At 37.3% G+C, this 25,171-nt stretch overlaps 2 protein-coding genes across 5 annotated transcripts in view; one reads left to right on the top strand and one right to left on the bottom strand.

Annotated features, from left to right (window-relative positions):
- Positions 1–25,171, bottom strand: part of AIR9 (Outer arm dynein light chain 1 protein) — a 34,554-nt gene that overhangs the window by 771 nt on the left and 8,612 nt on the right. For 2 of the 4 annotated variants that reach the window (XM_090311497.1, XM_039025083.2), the window contains exons 13-37: positions 23,895–24,015; positions 22,633–22,808; positions 21,490–21,625; positions 20,666–20,766; positions 20,523–20,570; positions 19,319–19,503; positions 19,112–19,229; positions 17,581–17,708; positions 15,862–16,030; positions 14,424–14,542; positions 14,004–14,172; positions 13,767–13,851; positions 13,618–13,691; positions 13,421–13,540; positions 12,630–12,825; positions 12,424–12,545; positions 11,864–12,071; positions 4,511–4,584; positions 4,269–4,407; positions 3,712–3,893; positions 2,865–3,020; positions 2,207–2,338; positions 910–968; positions 444–476; positions 217–348 (exon numbers count right to left, since the gene is read on the bottom strand). In XM_090311497.1, coding sequence (XP_090167623.1) covers positions 217–348; positions 444–476; positions 910–968; positions 2,207–2,338; positions 2,865–3,020; positions 3,712–3,893; positions 4,269–4,407; positions 4,511–4,584; positions 11,864–12,071; positions 12,424–12,545; positions 12,630–12,825; positions 13,421–13,540; positions 13,618–13,691; positions 13,767–13,851; positions 14,004–14,172; positions 14,424–14,542; positions 15,862–16,030; positions 17,581–17,708; positions 19,112–19,229; positions 19,319–19,503; positions 20,523–20,570; positions 20,666–20,766; positions 21,490–21,625; positions 22,633–22,808; positions 23,895–24,015 — 3,182 coding nt within the window. Of the gene's footprint in view, positions 1–216; positions 349–443; positions 477–909; positions 969–2,206; positions 2,339–2,864; positions 3,021–3,711; positions 3,894–4,268; positions 4,408–4,510; positions 4,585–11,863; positions 12,072–12,423; positions 12,546–12,629; positions 12,826–13,420; positions 13,544–13,617; positions 13,692–13,766; positions 13,852–14,003; positions 14,173–14,423; positions 14,543–15,861; positions 16,031–17,580; positions 17,709–19,111; positions 19,230–19,318; positions 19,504–20,522; positions 20,571–20,665; positions 20,767–21,489; positions 21,626–22,632; positions 22,809–23,894; positions 24,016–25,171 lie in introns of all 4 variants that reach the window. The other 2 variants (XM_039025081.2, XM_039025080.2) reach the window with 1 other exon arrangement.
- LOC150036967 (uncharacterized) lies at positions 6,315–10,330 on the top strand. Its single transcript, XM_090312273.1, has 2 exons — positions 6,315–9,242; positions 10,298–10,330. The coding sequence occupies exons 1-2, from the start codon at positions 6,393–6,395 to the stop codon at positions 10,328–10,330; spliced, it is 2,883 nt and encodes a 960-aa protein (XP_090168399.1). The 5' UTR covers positions 6,315–6,392.

The raw sequence follows: 25,171 nt of genomic DNA, 5'->3' as shown, positions 1-25,171 counted from the left end.
GTGGAATTGACTTTTATTTTCAATGTCTACGATGCAACCATTATCATATTAAATATCCCAGAAATAATAAACGAAATTACATAAATAGCTAAAACTATTGGCATCAGAATACTAGATAAAAAATGGGGAAGAAAATGACAACTCATATAGATGCCAGTCCAGAGAGGAGGGATGGATGGTTTAAGCTCAAGCACGTTTAAAGCCGAAGAAACTTACATGAAATGGTGGTGCATAACTTCCACGAATTTCAGTAGTCGGAAAAGATGTCTTTGAACCTGGCTTTACAACCTTCACTCTTTTCTTATTAATTTCCAGAATTCTTCTCTCGAGGCTTCCTACTAGGGAAATCTGGGAGGATATCAACCGAATAATGGTTAATTTGAATTGCATCTCTAACCCTTAAAACGAACTACAATGTAGATTGTAACAAGAAGAGGTCGCACCTTCTTCTGAGCATGGTCCTTGTCATACAGCACCTGTTTCAAGAGCGTTGAGCAATAAAACCAGGGGAAAACAAGTTGAAACAAGAATATCTTAGGTAAGGAGCAACTGGCCAAATGCCAAATCAAGTCCAGAAAAAAAAAGGAACAATAGTGCTTTTCTCCAATTTTCACAACTTCATAATAACTATTGGAAACTATTGAAAACTGGGGATCGTACTTGGTCGCTGTTGTTGAACTAGAGTAAACCAACGACCTGACTCAAATTAGAGTAGTCCCAATACAAACTGTAGCTAAGAAAGATTCAGCTCCTCCCTTTTGCTACACTTACTCTTTAAGATGCATATACCCATCGACAGAATTATGTCACTTGATGACATGTTTCAACCAATGAGCACCAAAAGAATGCCCTAGGTTGTTACGATAATAAAATGAGAATCAAATGCATATAAGGATTTTCTTTTCATACCTCAAACTTTACAGAACCGAGATCAAGCTTTTGCTTCACTTCCCTAACAACATCAGGCTCTGAGAAAATAGACTTCAATCAGGTTATTTCGTAGAAATAAAAACTGGAAATATTATTGAATGATACAGCAGATATAATATAATAGGTCCATGTTATAATGACATAACATGAAATAGATTTACACAAAACTACGTGCAATAGTTCAGTGAGATCAATCAAAATCATCAAATACGGATGTCTTCAACAAGTTAATATTTATGCAGCATTGAAAGCATTACCACTCTACCTATTTGGGAATACACGACTCAGCAGTTCTTGAAGAGAACTTTCATATCCCAACAAACTTTTAGTACCAAGGTCTTAATTGGGAATACTCGCCTTTAAACAGTTGGTAAGGTCTTAATTATTAAACAATGTTCATGTTAGTGAGAGTCCTTTACTTTGTCCACTAGCTTACTTCTTTCCTAATGTAACATTGCAAATCCTATAACTTCGGTCTCTTTCTTTTGGTATTAAAAAAAGAAAAAGAAAAAGAAAAAAAGAGTAGAAATAAAACGTTGATGAAGCAGTTCCCTTGGTTTGGTTCTATAAATATTTTTCATACTCATGATAATTTAATATAGCTAAATTATTACATTTGCTACAGCAGAGATATGGGAAGAAAACTAGTATCCAATTTGGAAAGTATTTAAAGATGGCATGTAGCCAATTTCTAAGAATCTTCAAGCATTTGTATCCAATTGTCATGATTTCTCTAGAATTTGATGTAGTTGGCATTGGCAACTTGAAAAAAAAAATAATATTGCCCTTGTTGGGTTTTTTTTTTTTTTTTCCCCTCCGAACCATTCCCTTGAGATTATTAATTGCCCTTGTTGGTAAATGGTTGTGTGGAGGTTCCAAAGGAAAACAAGATCATCATGGTTTTCTTTCAGAGGCAGCATATATGACTTTGTAATGGGCAAAGACTACAGAGTGGTTGAAAGAGGAAATGGTCAAAGTCCTAGGGTTATCATCTAATGACTACATCACATCTTGACTTTTGAGGTCCCTAATCATGGGTAGTAATGAAAGAAATTTGGTTTTGGGAAGATATTTGGAGGAGAAGCTGACTGTTGCCAATATGGAATCTTCGAAAAGAGGAAAGAAAAAAGGATTGACTTAGGTTATATGTCTTTTTTAATCTTCCCTTCCTCTCTTGAGCAATCTTTTGTGACCATATTAATATACTGTTTAAAAAAATCAAGTACAAGAGCTTAGGAAAAATACAGCGACACAAGATAATAACATTTTGAATTACCAACAGCAATGGACTCTGTAGAAGCTGAGACAGGTTGACCTTCAATACCATCCTCTCTCACAGGGGTATAAATGGCAACCAACCTATAGCCCACGTCATCAACATTAGCTTCATACATCCTGCCTGTTTCTCCTGGAGTTTCATCAAATAAAACAACTCAAAATCACGATAGTTTAGCTTACCTAATTTCTAAACTTAGAAACAAATAAATAAATTTGCATGCCATTTAGGGGAAGGAAACCTAATGGTCATTATGTGACCACTGAATGCAAAATTGCCAAACCTTAAACAGAATAATGCTAGAAGGTTGAGAAACAGGTCACATAAACAAGAGTCTCAAGCTCAAAAGCCTCATTTTAATTTTCAAATAAAACATTTTTATATCGACTTAATTTTAAGTTCAATTTTCATTTGGTCTCTATGTTTCAAAATGTTATATTTTTAATATTGAGTTTTAAGTTCAGTTTTCATTTGGTCTTTCAGTTTCAATATTTTACATTTTTGTCTTCGCGTTTTCACTAATGATCACTTAGTTTTCGGTGTTAACTTTCAGTTAATATTCAAAATAATTATGATTGAAATTTAATCTTAATAGTGACAGAAAATTGGTGATTTAATCTAATTAATATTAGAAGGAAAGAAAAAGTATCTAAAATACCTGGGATAGAGATAAGATCAGGGCTCCCAACCATGGACCTAAGCCACTGTATTCTGCTTTTTCCTTCTTTTCCTCCACTGTAAGTGCCACGAACTGCATATAAATTGGTATGAAAACCTCTGCCTTCTATCTCCAGCTTATCAATCTTAGGAACTCCTATAAGGAAAAGAAGGGTTTGAAAAAAAAGAAAGCTGAAAAAGTAACAGTAAGGAGACTTAAATGGTAGCAATGCAGGAGATAGGAAACTAACCACCCAAGAAAGATTAAAGTAATTAAAAGTGTTCATCAGCAAAAAGGAAGTAAAGAAGCCTAAAAACATACTAATAATGCCGAAAATACCTATGTTCTTGGGAAGATAATCTACAGACTTTTTCTACTCCAAGCATATGGAAAATTGGAGATTGACAAAACAATTTAAACAGTTCACATCGAGGAATTAAAGGTAATGATTATACATAGGAGTTATAAAACTATTGAATTGATGTTAAACTTTTTGTCTCCATGAGATTCATATCTTATGACGTAATGTGAATAGGAAAAGTTCAAATTTTAACTGTCAGTAAATTGTCTAAAATATAATGTTAAAAATAAAGAGAGATTATTTTCGTTCATTTGAAATAATAAAGGGCTAGGAAATTTAATCTAATTGACCACTGTTTTCAGAAAAGAAAAGAAACTATTATGCATATTTTACCATCATTTATGTTATTGTACACTCATTTATCTCAAAATATTACGTGTTCATCTATTAGAATTGTACCAAACTAACACAATTTACACATAACCTTAGAGGACAACTACTTAGTGAGCAACAGGATACTTTGAGAGCATTTGAAAAGCATATGACCTGGCAACACTGACGAAGTCTCAGCATAGGTTGGTTCAGTTGATCTTCCAAAGGAATCTATCACAATGCACTCACATCTCAAACAATGACCAATGTCCTCAAGACGGACTTTGTAAGAGCACGAACGCTGCGTAGGTAAAAGCTCAAAAGACTTGGTATCTCCTACTTCAGCTGAACTGGACCTGTTTTTTGTATTTGTTGCGTTAAGAAGTCTGAAAATAATGAAACATTGCATGTACATGTACTTTATACATTTTCGATTCCAAACATCAATCAAGTAAACAAAGTGAACTGCAATTGAACACCAAAAATCTGTATACAATTGATATACCATGCCTATGAAACATTATGCATTAATTTAAAAAGAGACATAATCCGAATAATCAGATATTATACACATGCTCTGATGGATGGAATGACAGTGAACAGGCATTCAGTTTTGATAAACCAGAAAACAAAAACACAAAATATTTTTTTGAACCTGTAGTTAGCAGCCAAAGAAGTCACTTAACAAGGATTGAAGAACAAAAGCACAGAATGAATGTATGATACCATACCATTGGTACGTTATTTCTTTTATGTACTTATTCCAGACACATTGCTGATGGTCACTCTTTGGGATCACTTCTACTGCAGTTAGGACTTCACCTTCGATTGCCTTTCCAGTGAGAGCAAGCATTTCCACTTTAGGAAGCTCTATAGATCAACAGGTCAAAATTTAAAAATAAAATCCAAAAAGCTTAGCATGAGAAAATTAATTAGAAGTAAAAGTTCCAAGCAGATTGGAAAAATTCATTACCTGGGAGAATAATGTCTGTTGGATCAGACAACACGAGTTCTCCAACAATAGAATCAGAACGAACTGGTGTGTACCTGTTGGATATTGGTTACAAAAGTGATCCCGTTAGAGCATCCTATCTGATGGCTTGGCTGCTAAAAGAACTACATAACAAGTCAAAGTGAAAAAGGATTTCACGTGATTTGACTTACACAAACAACTGTGCATAAAATTCTATCTTTCTTAATACGTTATGATATTTAAATTTTAGAATGATTTAACTGAAAAAACACATGAAGCAAGAAAACAGATAATGTGGACAGATGTCAAAAGATATTAACAAGAAGTCTCCTTTTGAAATTCTTGTTGTGGGCTTCTTAGCTTCGGATTTTCTTTTTAGTGGCTCCTTAAAAAAGACAATGACCATGTGCAGAAATAAAAGTGTAGGAAAACAATTATTGTCTGTCTTTTGAATGTTTCTATTATACAAACAAGAATGACATACTTCATCCTTCATCACAAGGAATGACCTAATAATCTTTTTTATTTTGTTCCTCTTGATATCCGTTAAATCATCATTCAACTTAAGAGCTTAAGCTAATAAATTATTGACAAATTTAACATTATATAAACGCTTTAAAGCTCCCCCTCACTTGCAGGTTGAAAATGAGTTAAAGGGCCAACGGGTAAAATTCAATATTAATTGAGGAGCACATGACTTTACGGGGGTTCAAACTTAAAATCTCCAACTCCGATGTCATGCTAAATCACCAACAACCTAAAAGCTTAATGCTCTGTGTTCACCATTCTTGGAACGAATCCCCAATTTTTGTTTTTGAACCACATGCCTATTTGAGTTCCATGAGCTCTAATACCATATTAATTAATATGGGGTTCTATCTCAAAACCAAATGGCAATGAGGAGTAGACCGTGTATCTTACAAAAATTGTGACTTTGATTTTTTTTTCAACGTGAAATCATCAACAATATCCTTCAAGACCAACATTTTCAGTCACTTCCAAATTAGCTTAGTCATTCAACATCTTTCTACTTTTATACATCCTAAAAAATTCCAAGCCCAAAAATTAATTTAAAAGAATCATAGAATAGACATCATGTCACTTCCTGTGTTCTCTTTCTTTTGGTAAAACCTCCTTGTGTTCTCTTTCGATACTTTCACATGGTAACATTAGTGTGATTAGTGTTTTGTTAAGCATGAAACGCATTAAAGGTTATTAGCTTCGACGACTTGAATATAAAATAATATTTTTTTTTATAAGAACACATAATAAAATTATTGTATTAACTTTAGGCTTTCAGGCCTGTTTAGAACTTTTATTTCCCTTAAGGAGCCTAGTGTAACGGTCATGCTTGTCCAGGGCCTGTTGCCCATGGCCGCATGCCCAATCCAACCCCTTTCTAGCTTACTTTCACATCCTATATTGTATTAGTGTAGTTAGCTTGCTTTCTTTACATTTTCATTGTAAGTGACCACTCGCCCTTTTGCATATGCAAGGGCGCCAGTTGGCTTTTTGTTCAGAATGCACTATATGGGGATAAGACTAACCATCATTTCCTCATACCCGGAGTAGTACTCTATAAAGCCGTTGTTGTTGCTTATTGCTTTCTAGTCTACTACAATCTTTCTTTCTTTATTCACACTCACAAATCTTCTTACGAAAACCTTTTCTCCAAACCCGTTTTCTAAAACCGTTTTCCCTAAAACGGGGGTGGAGGTTGCAAGAGGCACTCGGTGTGCCATCGGCAGTCCGTAATCGAGTTGGCTGGCTTGTTCGTGAGCGGGAACAAGTGCCGCACAATCGCTAAGAGAAGCTTCTGAAAGAGCGATTGTGACAGTTGGTATCAGAGCCAAGGTTGGCTTATAGAGAGAGATCAGTGATCATGTCGGCGACGAAGAACCTGAACAAGTCCCATGTGGACAGATTGGTAGAGATGGAAGAACAAATGCTCTACCTGAGAGAGGTCCCAGATAATGTTCGTTTCCTTGAGACTCGGCTACAAGAAGTTGCCGAGAAAGCCGATGGAATTGATGCGGTGGTAGGCCGCCTAGACGGATTACCCGTCAGAGAATTGATGATGAGGGTAGAGACCCTCGAGACCAAGACAGTACGGTCCGGCAGCTTTGAACGAGGCGATAGCTCCTCGGGCTCTGTTGCCCACATAGAGGAGCGTGTCGAAGAGCTGGACAGCTCCCAAAAAGCAATACTTCAGATGGTAACTGACTTATCTGAAGACTTTCGATCGGCCCTGGATGTCGTCAGAGCCGAGATAGCGGATGTGAGTGCTAGAGTGAATCTCACCATCCGAGCGGTAGGGAACCAAGCCCCACCTGGGGGAGCAATGGCAGTGAGCCGAATAAAAATCCCAGAACCGAAACCCTTCTGTGGGGTGCGAGAAGCGAAAGCCCTGGAAAATTTTATCTTCGACCTTGAGCAATACTTCAAGGCGACGAACACAGTGACTGAAGAGTCGAAAGTCACAATAGCAACGATGCATCTAGTTGAAGATGCGAAATTGTGGTGGAGATCACGATTTACAGACATACAGGAAGGACGCTGCACTATTGATACTTGGGATAGATTGAAACAAGAACTTCGTTCGCAGTTCTTCCCTGAAAATGTCGAGATCTTGGCTCGACGAAAACTTCGAGAGCTAAAGCAAACAGGTAACATCAGGGACTATGTAAAACAGTTTGCAGGACTTATGTTAGACATACGAGATATGTCTGAAAAAGACAAGGTCTTTTGCTTTGTGGAAGGGCTGAAACCGTGGGCAAAAGCAAAACTATATGAACAGAGAGTACAGGATCTCCCCTCTGCCTACGCGGCAGCTGAACGGCTGTACGACCTTAGCACTGACTCGCAAGATGTGAGGAAACAATCAACTTCCTCCAATGGGGGAAACAGAAACAGCCGTTCCAGTCCTCCCCGACCTGGGGGAGGAGACAAGAACACAGGGGGGGACCGTAAATCATCCCAACCGAGATCAGGAAACAACTGGCGGGGGCCGCCACAACAGCATAACAATTACAATCGCCCCCTATCTTGTTTCATATGTAGAGGGCCACACAGGGCGGGCGAATGTCCAAATCGAACTGCGTTCAATGCTTTTCAAGCCACATTGGCCTCTACCTCCGAAGACAAGGCTGAACTGGAGGAGACGGTAAACGAACCAGTGGCAGAAATTGAGAATCCCAGGATGGGGGCATTGAAATTCCTATCTGCACTTCAGAAGAATATGGGAAAGGTGACGGAGCCACTAGAGAAAGGTCTCATGTATGTGGACGCTTGGGTCAACCAAAGATCGGCCAAGACCACGATGGTTGACTCTGGGGCTACCCATAACTTCATGGCTGAAAGGGAAGCTCGCCGCCTGAACTTGAATTGGGAAAGAGATGCAGGGAAGATGAAAGCTGTGAATTCCGCAGCCCTACCAATTACGGGGATAGCGAAGAGAACTCCAGTGAAGTTAGGAGATTGGAAGGGCTTCGTTGACTTCGTAATTGTCAAGATGGATGATTTCGACGTGGTACTGGGAATGGAATTTCTGCTTAAACATAAAGTCATACCAATGCCCCTTGCCAAATGCTTAGTCATTACCGAATCTACACCGACCGTAGTCCAAGCCAGTATCAAGCAGCCAAATGGGGTGAGAATGATCTCAGCCCTCCAATTGAAGAGGGGCCTGGCCCACGACGAACCCACGTTCATGGCCATCCCGATAGAATCAGTTGAGTCCACTGAAGAGGAGATCCCCCAAGACGTTCTATTTGTCTTGGAAGAGTATCGGGACGTCATGCCGAAAAGCCTGCCCAAGTCCTTACCCCCACGAAGGGGGATTGACCATGAGATTGAGTTGTTGCCAGGGGCAAAGCCGCCTGCCAAGAATGCATATCGGATGGCCCCGCCAGAATTGGCTGAGCTTCGGAAACAGTTAGACGAGTTGTTAGAGGCAGGATTTATTAGACCGGCAAAGGCTCCTTATGGAGCCCCAGTACTGTTCCAGAAGAAGAAGGATGGGAGCCTCCGGTTGTGCATCGACTATCGGGCCTTGAATAAGCTCACAGTCCGCAACAAATATCCCCTTCCTATCATCACTGACTTATTTGATCAGCTTCACGGTGCTAAGTATTTCTCGAAGCTGGACCTACGGTCTGGATATTATCAGGTTCGAATTGCTGAAGGAGACGAACCCAAGACGACCTGTGTCACGAGATATGGAGCCTTCGAATTCCTCGTGATGCCCTTTGGCCTCACCAATGCTCCAGCAACGTTCTGTACCCTAATGAACCAAGTGTTTCACGAATACCTCGACAAATTCGTCGTAGTATATCTTGATGACATTGTGGTCTATAGTGCCTCGTTGGAGGACCATCGGCGTCACCTCCAACTAGTCTTTGAAAAGCTGAGGAGAAATCAGTTGTATGTAAAGAGAGAGAAGTGCTCCTTTGCCCAAGAGCGCATAAATTTCCTCGGCCACGTGATTGAGTGTGGTCGGATTGGTATGGAAGAGGGCAAGGTGGCCGCAATTAGAGACTGGAGGGTACCATCATCCGTGACCGATCTACGATCCTTCCTCGGACTAGCCAACTATTATAGGCGGTTCGTAGAAGGATTCTCGAGAAGAACAGGGCCGTTAACCGAACTGTTGAAGAAGGATAGCCAATGGAGCTGGACTCCTGAATGTCAAGCCGCCTTTGAGGGCTTGAAGAAAGTGATGATTGAGGGGCCGGTCCTCGGAATTGCCGACGTGACCAAGCCATTTGAAGTAGAGACTGATGCTTCTGACTTCGCGTTGGGCGGTGTTCTCCTCCAAGACGGACACCCCATCGCGTATGAGAGTAGAAAACTAAATGATGCAGAACGGAGGTATGCCGCCTCCGAGAAAGAGATGTTAGCAGTAGTTCACTGCTTGAGGGCCTGGAGACAGTATCTCTTGGGGGCCAAGTTCGTGGTCAAGACCGACAATAACTCCATTTGTCACTTCTTCAACCAACCGAAGTTGTCGTCCAAACAGGCACGGTGGCAGGAATGTCTAGCGGAGTTCGACTTCCAATTCGAACATAGACCGGGGAAGAGCAACCAAGCGGCTGACGCTCTTAGCCGAAAGAGCGAACATGCGGCCCTGTGCATGTTCGCCCGCCTACAAGCAAGTACGTTGAGTGCAACAGTACGAGAAACTGTCAAAACTCACTTGACAAATGATACAGCAGCGCAGGCCATCTTACAGTTGGCCAGGGAGGGGAAGACACGCCAGTTCTGGGTGGAAGATGATCTACTATACACCAAAGGCAATCGCCTCTACATCCCCAGATCCGGGGAGTTACGAAGGTCACTGATGAAGGAGTGTCACGATACACCGTGGGCAGGACATAATGGTTGGCAGAGGACTTATGCCCTTCTGAAGCAAGGCTACTATTGGCCAAGTCTTCGAGACGATGTCATGCAATTTACCAAGACTTGCCTTGTCTGCCAACAAGATAAGGTTGAAAGGGCGAAATTAGCGGGTCTGCTGGAACCCCTACCTGTGCCCTCTAGACCGTGGGAGAGTGTGTCTCTCGACTTCATCACCCATTTGCCCAAGGTGGGAGAGTTTGAATCGGTCCTTGTTATCATCGACCGGTTCTCGAAATATGCCACGTTCGTCCCAACGCCGAAAATGTGCACAGCCGTGATGACTGCTCAGTTGTTCTTCAAACACATCGTGAAATTATGGGGTGTCCCCATGAGCATTGTTAGCGATCGGGACGGAAGATTCACTGGGACATTCTGGACAGAATTGTTCAGAATATTGGGATCATCACTGAATATCTCCTCTAGCTATCATCCCCAAACCGATGGACAGACGGAACGCTTCAACAGTATGCTCGAGGAATATCTGCGTCACTTTATCGACGCTAGGCAGAAGAACTGGGTCCAGTTGTTAGATGTGGCTCAGTTCAGCTTCAATAGCCAGCAGAGTTCCGCGACCGGAAAAACACCCTTCGAAGTCGTGTGCGGCAGACAGCCACTCATGCCACACTTGGTGGACCACCCTTATGCAGGCAAAAGTCCTCAGGCACATAACTTCACTAAAGAGTGGAGCGAAACCTCTGAGATCGCTCGCGCCTACCTAGAAAGAGCATCGAAGAGGATGAAGAAGTGGGCTGATAAGAAGCGGAGGGCCCTTGAGTTTCAAGCTGGGGACAAGGTCCTGATCAAGCTACGACCGGAACAGTTTCGTTTCCGAGGCCAGAGAGACCAACGGCTAGTAAGGAAATATGAAGGTCCAGTGGAGATAATTGAGAAGGTCGGGAGAACCTCATACAGGGTTCAGTTACCCTCATGGATGAAGATTCATCCTGTCATCCATGTGAGTATCCTGAAGCAATATCATTCCGATCCCGAGGACGAACAGCGAAACATGCTAAGACGCCCACCGGTCACGATGAAGAGTTCTGCTGAGAAAGAAGTTGCACAAATCCTGGATAAACGTACGCGCCGTATTGGAAGACCCAGACGTGAACTAACAGAGTTCTTAGTGAAATGGAAGGATCTCCCCGACGAAGAGATCAGTTGGGAGCGGGCCGAAGACTTGAAGAATGCAGCTCCAGCCATTGCAGGTTTTGAACAAGGTCGGTTGACGGGGACGTCAACCAATTAAGTGGGGGAGAATGTAACGGTCATGCTTGTCCAGGGCCTGTTGCCCATGGCCGCATGCCCAATCCAACCCCTTTCTAGCTTACTTTCACATCCTGTATTGTATTAGTGTAGTTAGCTTGCTTTCTTTACATTTTCATTGTAAGTGACCACTCGCCCTTTTGCATATGCAAGGGCGCCAGTTGGCTTTTTGTTCAGAATGCACTATATGGGGATAAGACTAACCATCATTTCCTCATACCCGGAGTAGTACTCTATAAAGCCGTTGTTGTTGCTTATTGCTTTCTAGTCTACTACAATCTTTCTTTCTTTATTCACACTCACAAATCTTCTTACGAAAACCTTTTCTCCAAACCCGTTTTCTAAAACCGTTTTCCCTAAAACGGGGGTGGAGGTTGCAAGAGGCACTCGGTGTGCCGTCGGCAGTCCGTAATCGAGTTGGCTGGCTTGTTCGTGAGCGGGAACAAGTGCCGCACAATCGCTAAGAGAAGCTTCTGAAAGAGCGATTGTGACACCTAGCACCTACCTAACGCAATTTGGCATTTGCCTCTTAGAATGTGAGATATAAAAGCAACTAATATTTTCCATTCACTTCATCTACGACTAGCTACCATAACCCCAGTCCAATAATAAATAATAACTGCATGGAAATGTTGAGTTGATGTAAGGTAAGAGCATTGGACATTTATTAGAGAGAACAAAAAGTATTATTACCCAAATATCAGACGGCAGTTATAATCAGCTTCAGTGACTTTATAGGTCATAGATGTCGCTCCCTTAATGAGAACGATTGTTCCATCATTTGTCTCTTGATACCAACTAAAGAGGCTTGATCCCTCATAACCACCAAAATATTTTCCTTCTCCAGAATAAATACCAAATGACAATTCTTTGACACAAACACCAGAAACCACTGGTAAGGCTGTCACAATATTTATCGATAAGTCAACAAATCAAAAACTGAAAGAAATTAGCCCACATGTTGTGAAGGACGTAAGAAACAAGAAAATTAGCACAATTGCAGTTTTTTTTTTTTTTTTAAATAAGAAACAACAAAAAAATATCATTCAAGAAGAACTGAAAACGACAGCCTGAGGGCTGAGAGATGAGAGACCCCCCATCCAAGGAACTACTTACGAAGAGCTTGCCAATCCAGAAGAATTAGTATCAATTGCAGACATAATATCAGTAGAAGAATTCAAACCCTATTCTTTTCTTTAAACCAAGTATCCTAATTTGGACGAAGAACTGAAGAATTATAGCCACAACTGTACCTGGGATTACAGGTGAACTTGAAATTGCAACTAAGGGCTTTCCACATTTGCCATCAACACGTGTGGGAAGCCAATACAAGGATAAATATGTCCCCACATCATCAAGAGATGGAGTATATGTTCTGGCACAGTATGATAACCACTCAAATCATTTATTTATCAAGTGAACTCAGTTAAATGAATTGAAAATCGAAAGTGTCACTTACAACGTCCTATCACATATGACAGCATCTTCACAAGAATTCAACGAGTCCCCTAGTTCAGATTCTTCCAGCTTACGCCTCGTCCTGTACCAGATATACTGTCCAGCACCTTCATGCCCACCAAAATACAATTTGATTGGAACTACCTCTTTGCCCTCACAGCAATCTTGTATCACAAGTTTTTGTCCCACAGGTTCCCCTACACCGAAGAAAGGGGATTCAGTTGCTAAATAAATGCATTTAACTATGTATGCTAGACTTTCATATAGTTCATGTAGTAAATACATGCCAATTCATTCAAGGGAACAACAGATTCAGAAGAATGTTTTCCATTTGGGGGTGCCTGGCCTTTCCCTTCTCCATGTGGGATAAAGTACAGAGAAAACTAAGAACCATGAATTCTCTTTTAGCAGTGCAGCGGAGAGAACAGATAGCAATATTTGAATTAACTGGGCAGGATGAATCTTTTTGGAAGATCCAAAACCAGTGACCTCCACATGGATGTTGAAAACCATTACCATTTCATTGATTCATTACCCATCTAGTGGGTCCCACCACCTATTCCATCTATCTTATTTTCTCTCTGCTTCTCGTGAGCCAGCTTTAATCTATTTCTCATTCCAAGCATAGTAACATTCTCAATGTTAATTTTCTTCAGTCCAATTCCAGTTCTATGAAAGTTCACGTGTGAGATATTATCTTGGCTTGAACACCGTGAAGTTAAAACAGTAATATGGAATGCAGAATCTCCCAGAAGAACAATGTAACAATCCTAATAGATAGACATAAATTACCTGGAGCAATTGCATCAGATATTATGCTTATTGGGTTTCCTTTCATTCCATCATCTCGTACTGGAGTGTATACAAGTTCAATATGGCTTCCCACATCATCCAAAGTTAAATCCAGAAATTCTGCTATATAAGGAAATTTAATGAGAATTTGACATCAGAAGAAACTAAACCAATCAAATAATTCAACATGATCTCACCATCTTTCCTGCGTTCCTCCTTTATTCCATTATTATTAACCCTAAACCACTCATGATGGCAATCTCCTCTCTCCCTGCATTTAAAGAACAAGTAAACAAAAGAAAAAGCCTTGGAATCAAGAACAGAAGTATATTTCTCAGAATCACACCCCCCACTATAAGCTGCATTGAAGCTCAAACGTTGGCCCTCGACCAGCAATCCAGCAATCTCCAAAGACTGACAAGTGGGAGGACCTACATTATATATATCACACATGAATATAAGAAGCTTAACAAAATCTAGAATTGTTTCTTGTTTAAAAAAAATATATTATTTATAGCACAAAAAGGGAAACAGAGCTCCTCACAAAAATTTTCTATGTGAAGATGAAAAGAAATATATTTACCAGGCACTATAGGTCCAATTTGTTCAGAAATAACAATAGGACCACGAGCCCAGTCATTTCTTACAGGCTCACAAGAAACAGAAATAAGGAAGCCAATGTCGTCAACTGATAACATGTACGAAGAAGAGGTTGCACCCCTAACTTCATTCTGGTTCCCATCACTGGTAGTCTGTACCAATAATAAACTTTGAGACATAGAGTGGTTGTGCACATAGCAACCAGCAAATAAATGAATAAAAATGAATTTCATGGTATAACAGACTTTTAAATTACCAAATTTTAATTTCCTACGGGCTAGTACCATCCTTTTTTATTTAATCTTGTTCAGAATGACCCAATATTATTTGGTACTTGTCAAAGTGACTATGAAAAACTTTCTGATACAAAGTTACAACAATAGATAGAGGTTGAAGAAAGTACTCGAAACCACCGAAAAACCGATTCACCCTCATCACCACCCCAGTAGCTTTTGTCAACACTAAGAATTGTTCCTTCAACGACACTTCCAACAATCTGCAGAGAGAGCAATCTCGGGCTACCTGGTCATCAAAAACCAACCAACTTAAATTGAAACTAACTTCAAGAAAATAGGTATAGCCAAAGAATAGAACAGAGCCAATTATTTATTTGAACTACAAAGGTTTCTCGCAGCATAGGAAAAACTAAATGTTTGAAACAAATAAAAGTCGTTGACTGGACTAATGGAGGCATTATTGCAACCTTTTGTCTCCTTGTTAGATTTTTCCTGTTAGTTACTGTTGGTTGTTTAGCTTCTAATTTGATAGTTTAGTTTATAACTGCCTCACAGGAGCTTTCTTAAACTAAACTGCTAAACAAAAATCGGCAGCAGTAACGATATTTGAATAAAAATTCAGAAAGCTATGTGAAAAAAAAATTATTATTTTAGTGTTGTGAGTTAATTGAAGGGGAGTTTTCTAAACCCCTAGAGGTCTCCCCCCCTTTCTACTTTTATTACTTTAATGAAATTATGCTCATCTCTGAACATACTTTTAAAATTTCACTCATCACTGCAAAGTTTGTTTCTTGCTATATGTGTGTGACACACACACACAAATATAGGGCCATAAAAATTCCCTTCAGTTTACACACAGCACTACCTCCCTTTCTAATTTTATTACTTTTAATGAATTTGTGCTCATCTCTGAACATACTACTAAAATTTTACTCATCACTGCAAAGTTTGTTTCTTGCTATATGTGTGTTACACACACACACAAATATAGGGCCATAAAAATCCACTTTAATTTAACACACCACTGTTTGTATATTATTATTATTATTATTATTATTATTATTATATAAACCTATAATCCTATAATCAGAAATTCTCAGTTTTAACCCTGTAGTTTTACAGTTTAGAGTTTTTTTTTTTTTTTTTTTAAACATTCTCCTTTCGCCGTTCCTTTTTTTTTAATATTCTCATTTTTTAGCACTAGTTTCTTTTTTTTTTAAAAAAAAAAATAGTTTATATTGCCAACAAAAGAATAGAAGGCATATTCACATTTTAAACTACATGGGGTGTCAATCTAGTTGAGATGTCCAGATGCACCTCCTGATCTTCGTGTCAAGTCTTCAACATTGTTAATCTTGTACTATGAGCTTTGTCTCATTTCATTATCTTAATGAATAGACTGTTTTCTTTTTAAAAAAACTATATAGTGTATGTCATACAGAATTATGATGGAAGTAAACATTTTCAGTAAATGGGCAATGAATTAGGATAACAGAGGATAACTGCACCAGAGGCTTTAGAACTTAAGACGTGATTGTACAACTTAACATATCATGTTTAAGTAAGGTTATAACTGCAACTAGAAGACAGTAGAAAGGAAATTACCAGGACGGATTCGCTCTTGTGCCATGCAAATTCTTGGCTCGCCCATTATCCCATCATCACGAACCGGTGTACATTGAAATGAAATAAATTTGCCAATTACATCCTTGGTAATACGATACTGAAGAAGTCCTAAAACCTCAGGTATTAAAGTACCAGAGTCATTTTCAATCTGCAGATTCATAGAACGGTTATGTCAACATCATAATAAAACTCACCTTATCCAGCAAAATAAACCTAACACCTTATCAAGCAAAATTAATCATCAGGCTAACTATCAGTACGGTCTGTTAGACCATCAATCAAGTAAATAGAAGAGAGCAAGGGATGGCCTGGGGAAAATACGCGATTTTTTGTTTAGTCTTGGGCTTTGCACTTGATCCTAAATAAGTATTAAAATTTTACCCTGAGCACTAGCTGTAGTAAAAAGAAAATTCCTAAATCCTAAGTGAGGTTCTACAAAATAACAGTTAACAAGGTGATCTGTGAACATTGGTCCCAAAAACCAAAAAAGCTCATATGGATACTGAGAAATACTACTTGAGAGAATTTAAATATAGAATATTGTTAAGAAAACCATAATACTAGAATTTTTTATACACGAAATATACAACCTAAAAAACAAGCTAAAACTAATTCCAATGAAAATTGTAAAATTCCTAATATGGTCTTTTTCTTTTTTTCAAAATAATTGTGTGTGTTAAGACAAGCAGCTTACATAAACCTCTGCTAATCCTGTTGACATTTGAGATTAAAAGTAAAAATAAGTAAATAAATTTATATAAAAGAAGAGGAAGAGAGAAAAATCAATTTATATCCCTAAACTTTGGGATCTATATCAATTAAAACCTCAAACTAAAATTGTATCAATTTCAACCCCAAAATGTTAAAATTGAATCAATTTAGACCCTTGATAGTGATCTATAAATTATTTTTTCTTGATTCTATTAAAAATCATCTCAAAGTCAACTAAATAAAATTATGGGTAAATTACACGTTTGGTCACTGAGATTTGACGTTTAAGGTTTGTAGTCCTTGAAGTTTGAGGTTTGAGGTTCGTGTCAAATTAATCCCTAGTGATGTATTCAATTCTTGGAGAATTCTTGGAGAATTAGTGTTTTATTTATGAGTTAATGAAAGGAAAGGGCAGCCATATATAGAGGCTGCCTCAACCGAATACAAGGCTGGAAAATGACAACCAGCAACTAACAAATAACATCCAGCAGCTAACTAACTAAAACAGAAGCTACAGAAGACTGAAAGTAAAGTAAATTAAAACAAATTTAACTCCAGCTGAAAGAATTGTCATTGAAGTCAATAATTGACATCCACATATAGCCAAGAAGGTTTCAACCTATGATCCAAAAATATGAAAGAAAGGATAATTAAGATGATCCAAACAATTGTCATTGAAGTCAATCAAAGGGTTGATCACTCTTCCCTACAAGAATTTTTTCCCAAATAACCTCATGCTCTCGTTCCTCCCCAACATAAATAATTAAATACACAGGCTGATACACCGAACTAACTGCTAATGATTGTACTCCCTTCTTTACCCTGCCTATGATAGACAATAAATATTGGTGGTTGTGGCCCAACAGTAGGCTTAGTACATGTTGATTAACAACTGTGAAAACTCATGGTGATTATCCATACAATAAATTATTATTATTGCACATGATGACGATACACCACTTAAAGGAACAGGACCAAGGTGCATACCTCATGAAGATACCATCTGTAAATGCTTTTTCCTTCATGACCACCAACATAACCATATGATGCTGTTAATATCCCGCCTTCAGTGTAATCTCCAGTAATTGATAAGAAGTTCAAGCTAGGAGGAAGCACTACAGGAAAAAACTCTTAAATTACTGACTAACCTAAATGCTTAAACTAGGGGTGAAGGTAAATTTAATTTTATATGACTAACACTCTCCTTCACTTGTGGGTTTGAAATATGAAAAAAGTCCAACAGGTGGAAATCAATATTAAATGGGGAGGAAATAATATTGCAGGGGGTTGAACACAGGACCTTTCTAGACCATCTGCTCTAATACCATCTTAAATCACCGATTGACCCAAAAACTTAAACTAGCGGGTAAAGATAAATTTAATTTGATATAACTAACAGAAACTGAATAAGGAGACATCTAAAATGTCACTGCTCTTGACGGATACAAGTATACTCTGAATGAACTGCACGCTGATTGGGCAATAAAAATCTTAGGCCCAATAATACACATGTTGAACATGTAAGCTGTAAGATTTACTTTTACAAACTAATCATGATTCAACTCAAACTGTTATTTATTCCTAAGAGCAGGTTTCATGCAAGCACATTATTTTTTGCCACATTACTATCAAAGGGCAAATGGTTTGTGCTGCCACATGTATTTTTGGGTTAAATTTTTAGTTTAAAATGGTTTAGTTACCTAATCATTTCCAACAACTTGATAAAAGAAATTTTTTATTCTGCAGAATTTTTTGTAATTGAGATAAGAGCTGAAGAAATAAAATGCAAGTTTGTATGCATACTTAAAATTAAAAAATGTTTACAATTTTAAGGGCATTGAGTAATTTTGAAATAGTTATAATCACTTTTGTCAGATTCAAAATTACTCTAAAACTTGTCTCTACTTGTTTAAATTAAATTTAATATTTGATTTTATACTTACTTTAAAAAAAGGAAACAAGATTTTCATTAAATAAATGACGAGGCTAATGCTCAAAATACAAGGACACAAAACGAAACAAGAAGTTGCCAAATACACTTAAACTAATACATAGATCAATACAAGATAATTAAACTGAAAACAAAAATACAATCCCAGTTAAGCATAAGGCATAGAAAATTCTGCAAATAGATTGGAGAGAGAATACCAAGAAGAAGAATTTTTAACTCTGGCAAATTCAAATCGAACAAGCTAAGGCCGATTTGATTTTACACTTTCAAAGGTGATTTCCATATGATCAAGATTGATTTTGAACCATTAAAACCATGTTTTGAAGTATTTTTGAAAATGACAAAAGTGATTTTAACCATTTTAAAATCACTCCCAAATATAGTGTCTTTTCATTTCTTTAATGAAAAGTTCTGTACCTTTTCTAGAAAAAATTACTCACAAATATGTTATTATGCACATTAAGGTCATAAAATTATATTAATTGACTATATGAATTATCCCACTCTTCGATTAGTTGAAATTTCAATAAATTTAAAGACATAAATAAACATAGTAAGAAGGCTTACTATCAACTGGACTGTCTGATATTGCATAAGCTGGTTCCCCAGATTCACCATCTGGAGTCATTGGAGTGAATTTTGCAACAATATAGAAGCCAACAGCGCCTAAAGGTATGCGGAATGCCTAGACAAACATCAAACTTAAAGGTAGTGTTCCAACATTTGAAAATTGCCTAAGATGTAACTGACAACGTGATCAAGTTTGCTGCTTACCTTTGCAATTTTGGATGTGCTTAATGCCTCAAAACCATCCAAACTTTCCAATATTGAAGATCTTGTTTTAAACCATTGTACTCGACTAGAGCCTTCACTTCCTCCAGTAACAATACCGGTTACAGTAATCTTACTGTTCTCTCTTATATCTCCAATTATCTTCAGGTTTGTGACTTTTGGAGGAGCTGCAAGTGGGAAAAAGAAATGGAAAGAGAGGGAATATACCCAAGTAAAGTAATGTTCGACTATATATGTTTTAAGAACATCACTTTTAAAAATTTACATTTCCAGTATATAATATATAAAAGCAAAGCTAAAAAAGAAAGGATGGATAATTTGCGTATATAAAATATAAATAACCTTATGCAGGTTTTGCACGAGCGATAGATAGAAACTTAAATGCATGGATACAATTTTCAAACAGAAGTAGGAAAAAATAGAATAGAGCATAATGACAAAAACACAACACCTAAGAGATATGAGAACAACACAAACATGACAAGGTGTTATTTGGTTCTTTTTCTCTCTTTTTTTTTATTTTATTTTATGAGAAACCAAGTTTCATCAAGCAAAATGGAAGACTAGACAAGGGCATACAAAAAAAACCTGCACCACAAAAGTAATCCAGACCTTGACTAAGTAGAAACAGACATCAATTCAAAACAATGACGCATAGTTGATAATTACAAAAAGCGTGAAATACTCTTGAGACCATCCTAGCAGAACGGAGCTGGCCGAGACCAACCTAAACAGACTTTGGTTCTTGTCTCCTTAGAACTCAGTAATACAGTTGTACAACCTAAAGGCTAAAAAGCACGAAATATTTACACTCACAAAGAGGTGTTAAATCTAACAACCTTCCAAACATCCTCCCAATCCCTCAATCTCTCAACCCCTAGATACTGACACCTACAAGTTGTCAATTGTTTACAAAAATCAAGACGGTATTAAAAGAAAACCAATGAAATGGAAGGGGCAACTTTAAGATCTTAGGGATGAGGAATCCATCATCCTTGGAGAGATCAAACTTGAAATTGCACATGAAATCTAATTTATTGAAACTAGAACAAAGCGTGTGCATGAAACTGCAATATCTGAAAAAGCTCATCAAATACTAATCCATGCGCATTTAACTTTTTTTTTTTTTTGCCAAAGGACGTTGCTAGAAACTTATAGATCTCAAAATTGAAACTACTCAAATTACCTGGCTTAACTACATTAGATGTTACTGACACGGATTCGCCTTCTTGCCCTAAGACACATTAAATAAGATTATTGATTATTTTCACGGCAACCAAATTTAAATATTAGACCAATTATTATAAAACAAAAGGGCAAAAGGCAAACCCTCCAGATTGACAGGCACGTATATAAAAGTTAATTGTCGCCCGACATCTTCTTTATTCAAGGTATATTCACATGTACCAGAAGACACCAACTCAAAATCTCTGCAAAAGAAGTCAAGAAAATTTTAATAACAGGATATAAAAAATATCTACAAATAACAAATTCAAGAACTAAAAATGTTGCTGTTTCAAATCTGTTTTTTTAAAAACAGGAAAGATGGTGTTAGGAACGCCTCAGTGGGGTTTATTAAGTGGTAACTGAGCAATTTGGTGCAATTTTCCAGCTTTTGAGAGGCTTCCCACCCTTCCTAAACTATTCCATACCCTCTGCTATACACTTCTCACTCTCCCTAGTAACTACATCTTACTACCAGATAATGTTCTAGCCCATTGCTAACCAATTAACTGAGGCTTGGCCCTTCTGATATAATTTATAAAGAACTGGAATTCTAGCAATCCAATCAGATGGGTAGCATAATCAGTCTGCATTACAAATGAACTAACGACAAATAGATATGTGACAGGAGCAGAAGGGGCATGGAAATGGCAGATAGAAGCAACATAACAAAAACTATGCATTAGATCAGGTTTATCAAGTTCACATCTGTAAACCTTTAGCCCATCAAAAGCATAGGTCAGTACAGAAGCAGAAGAAAATTATCCAAACAAACATTGATGTTCTCTAAAAGATGAAACTAAAACACGTTGCTTGTTATCTTTGCTCCCTTTGGGAGTTGTATCCTAGAATTGTTTTTTTTTTCCTTTATCGATTAATGAAAAGTTTGTTTCTTATTGTAAAAAAAGAAATGTGAACTTAATACTCACCCAGTATCCTGGTTCTCAATCAACCATTCAAACTTGCTTGGACCTTCTCTTCCGCCAAAGTAATCACCAACTCCCTTGATAGTAGTTCCTTCAACAACATCTCCTATTATTCGAACATTAAGAACTGATGGGGGAGCTGCCATCAGAGGTCATGATTAGCTTCGTTTCTAATGCTGTTTTTAAATAAATAAAAATGAGAATATTTACACTTAGTAAGAGCTAAGAACTAATCTCATTTTATAATATCCTTTTGAGGGCTAACACTATGAAACTTTATGACTTGTACTTATCTAAACACTAGAATGGCTCGTAATTTCTATTACTCTTGTCCTCCACCCATAATTTTTGTTTCTTTTTCTTTCGTGACAGAAACTCGAGAGCTAAAATATAATGAAAAATAAAAGATATGAAAATTACAATATAGCCAAGTATTCAAGGCACTTAGAAGAATCTCCTCTCTTGAGATGCACTCAAGTCTAAATCTAAATCAACTAAACAATTGCTCAAAATCCTCAGAGCTCAACCTGTTTATTTATAAGGAACTCCTAACACACTATCTTGCTAATTACTATTTTATCCCTGGCTATCAAGTCCTAACATTTTCTTTCTTTCTTTCTATTTATATGAAAACTATACTTTTTTTATTTCTTTCGTTGGATCTACTATAGTATGGAAAACTGTACTTCAGTAGACCTAATGAAAGAATATGCAGGAGGCAACATAAGAAATAAAAAAGTAATAAAAAGATAAAGTAAAACATGCAAAAATGCAAAACAAAACAAAAACAAAAACAAAGACAAAACGAGCCCATACAAAAACACATAAAAAAGCAAAACATATTACAAAAAGGGCTTCAATCATTGAGGATACAAACAAAGGATAAGTACTAAACTTTTTTTATCTCCCGGCCAACTTTTTTCCATTCTGTAAGTGCATTACCTTTCGATAGTAATCAGTACAGCTCAGTCAATCAATAAAATGCATATTCTAAAAGAATACTAAAAACATACTTTTTTAAAAAAAAAAAGGAAACAAACATTTTATTAATTCAAACGTACTAAAAACGTACTTATTTGTTTATTTCAGTAGAAAAAAGTATAGCTAGGATTGAGAAAACATCTATGCAGTTCTTCATCCACATACCGGCTTTGATGAAATCGGTGTATTTATATTGAGGTTCGCCTTTGGCACCTTCTTCTGTAACAGGTGTGTACATGAAAACCAAGCTTGAATCAATATCATCTACTGTCAAGCAATACTCCTCGTCTTCTGCTCCAACAATAACAACAGGAGGGCTGTTCCACTTTCTCCTTAACCAACTGAGGATGTAAAGATAGTTTTTCAGAAAAAGACCATGCTTATATGCATATGTGCATGTATTAGCTACTATAGGACTGTTTCCGGATGATTACTACTGAACTTTTTTAAGAATTCTTGGAATACTATTAAACACAATCTAATGGTGAATCATCAATGTGGCTTTGAATGAGACCATATATGCCTTGTATCAAAGAAAGTGGATGCCAAATCGGTTAGTGACTACTATTGTATTTTGACCGTTAGCCTCTCTTCCTTACATCAATAAAAAGTTATATTTCCTTGTTTAAAAAAACTATACATATACATCTACATATATATATATATAGAGAGAGAGAGAGAGACTATAGACCTATCAATCTTATCCCATGTGACTATAGGTTGAAGCATGCTCTTTCGTATCTTCTATTGCTGAAAATCAAATGGCTTCTGTTGCTAATAAACAAATTTTGGATGCCTCTTTGATTGTTAATGGGTTGATTGAAGATTGGCATATTTCTCCAAGAAAACGGAGTGTTATAAAGTTGGACTTGGAGAAGGCTTTAGAAACGGTTGAGGGGTTTCTTGGATGCGATCCTCATAGCTAAATAGTTTGGAGTTTTGGGGAGAAAATGATCCTTGGATGTATTCTAGCTAACTACTTGGTTATCATAAATGGGTTCAACATGGAGCATTAGACAAAGTGATCCGCTTTATAACCTTTAATTGTCTTGATTCAAACCTTATCCAAACACAACATGGCAAGCGGCAAAGAGATGGTCAATGTACAGAAAATATGTCATGTATTTTATATGGTAACGAATTGGAGTGAAAAGGACAATATGTGAGATTTGACCAAAACATATGGACCAAATTAACAAATTATACCCATTAGAATCATGAAGATCAAACTATAACCATCAAATTAATATGGATCAAATCGAAACTAAACCAATGGACCAAAATTAGTAATTAAACCTATAATATTTATATAGGTACAAGTCCTAATATTTACTTACGAACTGTCAATTGGAAATTTTGAAGGCTTCCATTTTTATCATGATGCCAACAGCCAAATAGAATACATAATCATTTTAATCAAATCTTACCTGGCAACACTTTTCCCAGGAGATCCTCCACACCATGCCACGACAGCTGAGCCTTTGATAATATTACCCTCCATAAGCTCCCCGTGCACTTCAAGGTTTACAACCTTCGGAATTTTGCTTCCTTAAAAAAATAAAATTAAAAAATATGACTGGATAATGCCATTATCTAAGCTGCTCATAAGTAATTATGAAGATAGCTTGGTATGAATCCCAACAAAAGAACAGCAATAAGAGAAAAGTAATCTTTTCTTTTTTTAAAGGAAACAATACTTTTCATTGATGAAGTGAAAAGAGACTAATGCTCAAATTACAAAGATACAACAAAAAAACAAGAACTAGAACTAGAGATCAGCAAATGCACCTGGCTATCTCAACTAGGTTGACACACCCATAGCATCCTCATCGCATCTCAAAAAAAATATGATAATGCCGATAGAATACTTTATGTCATAAAGATATAATTACATAGAATGAACAAAAGTATTCCAATTAAGACAAATATCTTGAACTGAACAATCAAAGAATTTCTTAGAGAGGGATCACCAAGAAGAAGCTTTGACTCTAGCAATCTCAAAACTTCTTTTTCTTTTGTATAACAACATATTCATCGAGTATTAAAATGAAAAAGGACTTCCACAGATTACAAAAAGATTTTTGAGGTAACTGTAGTTGGAGAGTAATTACATAAGAACTTGGGAGAAGAGCTCATAGTTACCACCCCTGAGCTAGCAAACATTTCTGTTTATTCTAAATCAGAAGCCATGCATTCTAACTTTAAAAAACTAGAGTTACCAAATAAATTTAATAGAAGCAAGTGAGACAGAAATTTCATAGCTCTCTAGAATTTGTACTTCATTGATAAAAAACCAAATACATTCTTTCAGGTGGCCTCTTTTTTTACTTTCATTCTTCTAGCTGAAAGCAGATCTCAGTGCCATATTTTCATCACTTGTCCATATCCTTACAGAATTAGGAGGCTTATTCTCACTGCCTTTGGGCGGACTGTGGCTACTCCTAAACAGAATTAGGAGGCTTATTCTCACTGCCTTTGGGTGGACTGTGGCTACTCCTAAACAGAATTAGGAGGCTTATTCTCACTGCCTTTGGGTGGACTGTGGCTACTCCTAACACCATTGTTATCCTTGATCCTCCTCTTTCCAACAAGCAAAGAAGATATTTGGCTTATCACCGTATCTTCCAAGATAAGGAGAAGATTCCTTTCTATAAAAAGATAGGAGAAGATATTTGAAACCCCTTTTTAATCTGTCTTTTTTTAC

The sequence above is a fragment of the Benincasa hispida genome, chromosome 3, assembly GCF_027475165.1.
Source record: "Benincasa hispida cultivar pf3 chromosome 3, pf3_genome.v1.1, whole genome shotgun sequence".
Classification (NCBI taxonomy): domain Eukaryota; kingdom Viridiplantae; phylum Streptophyta; class Magnoliopsida; order Cucurbitales; family Cucurbitaceae; genus Benincasa; species Benincasa hispida.
The sequence above is the reverse complement of the archived record's forward strand: the minus strand, read 5'-3'. Positions and strand labels throughout refer to the sequence as shown.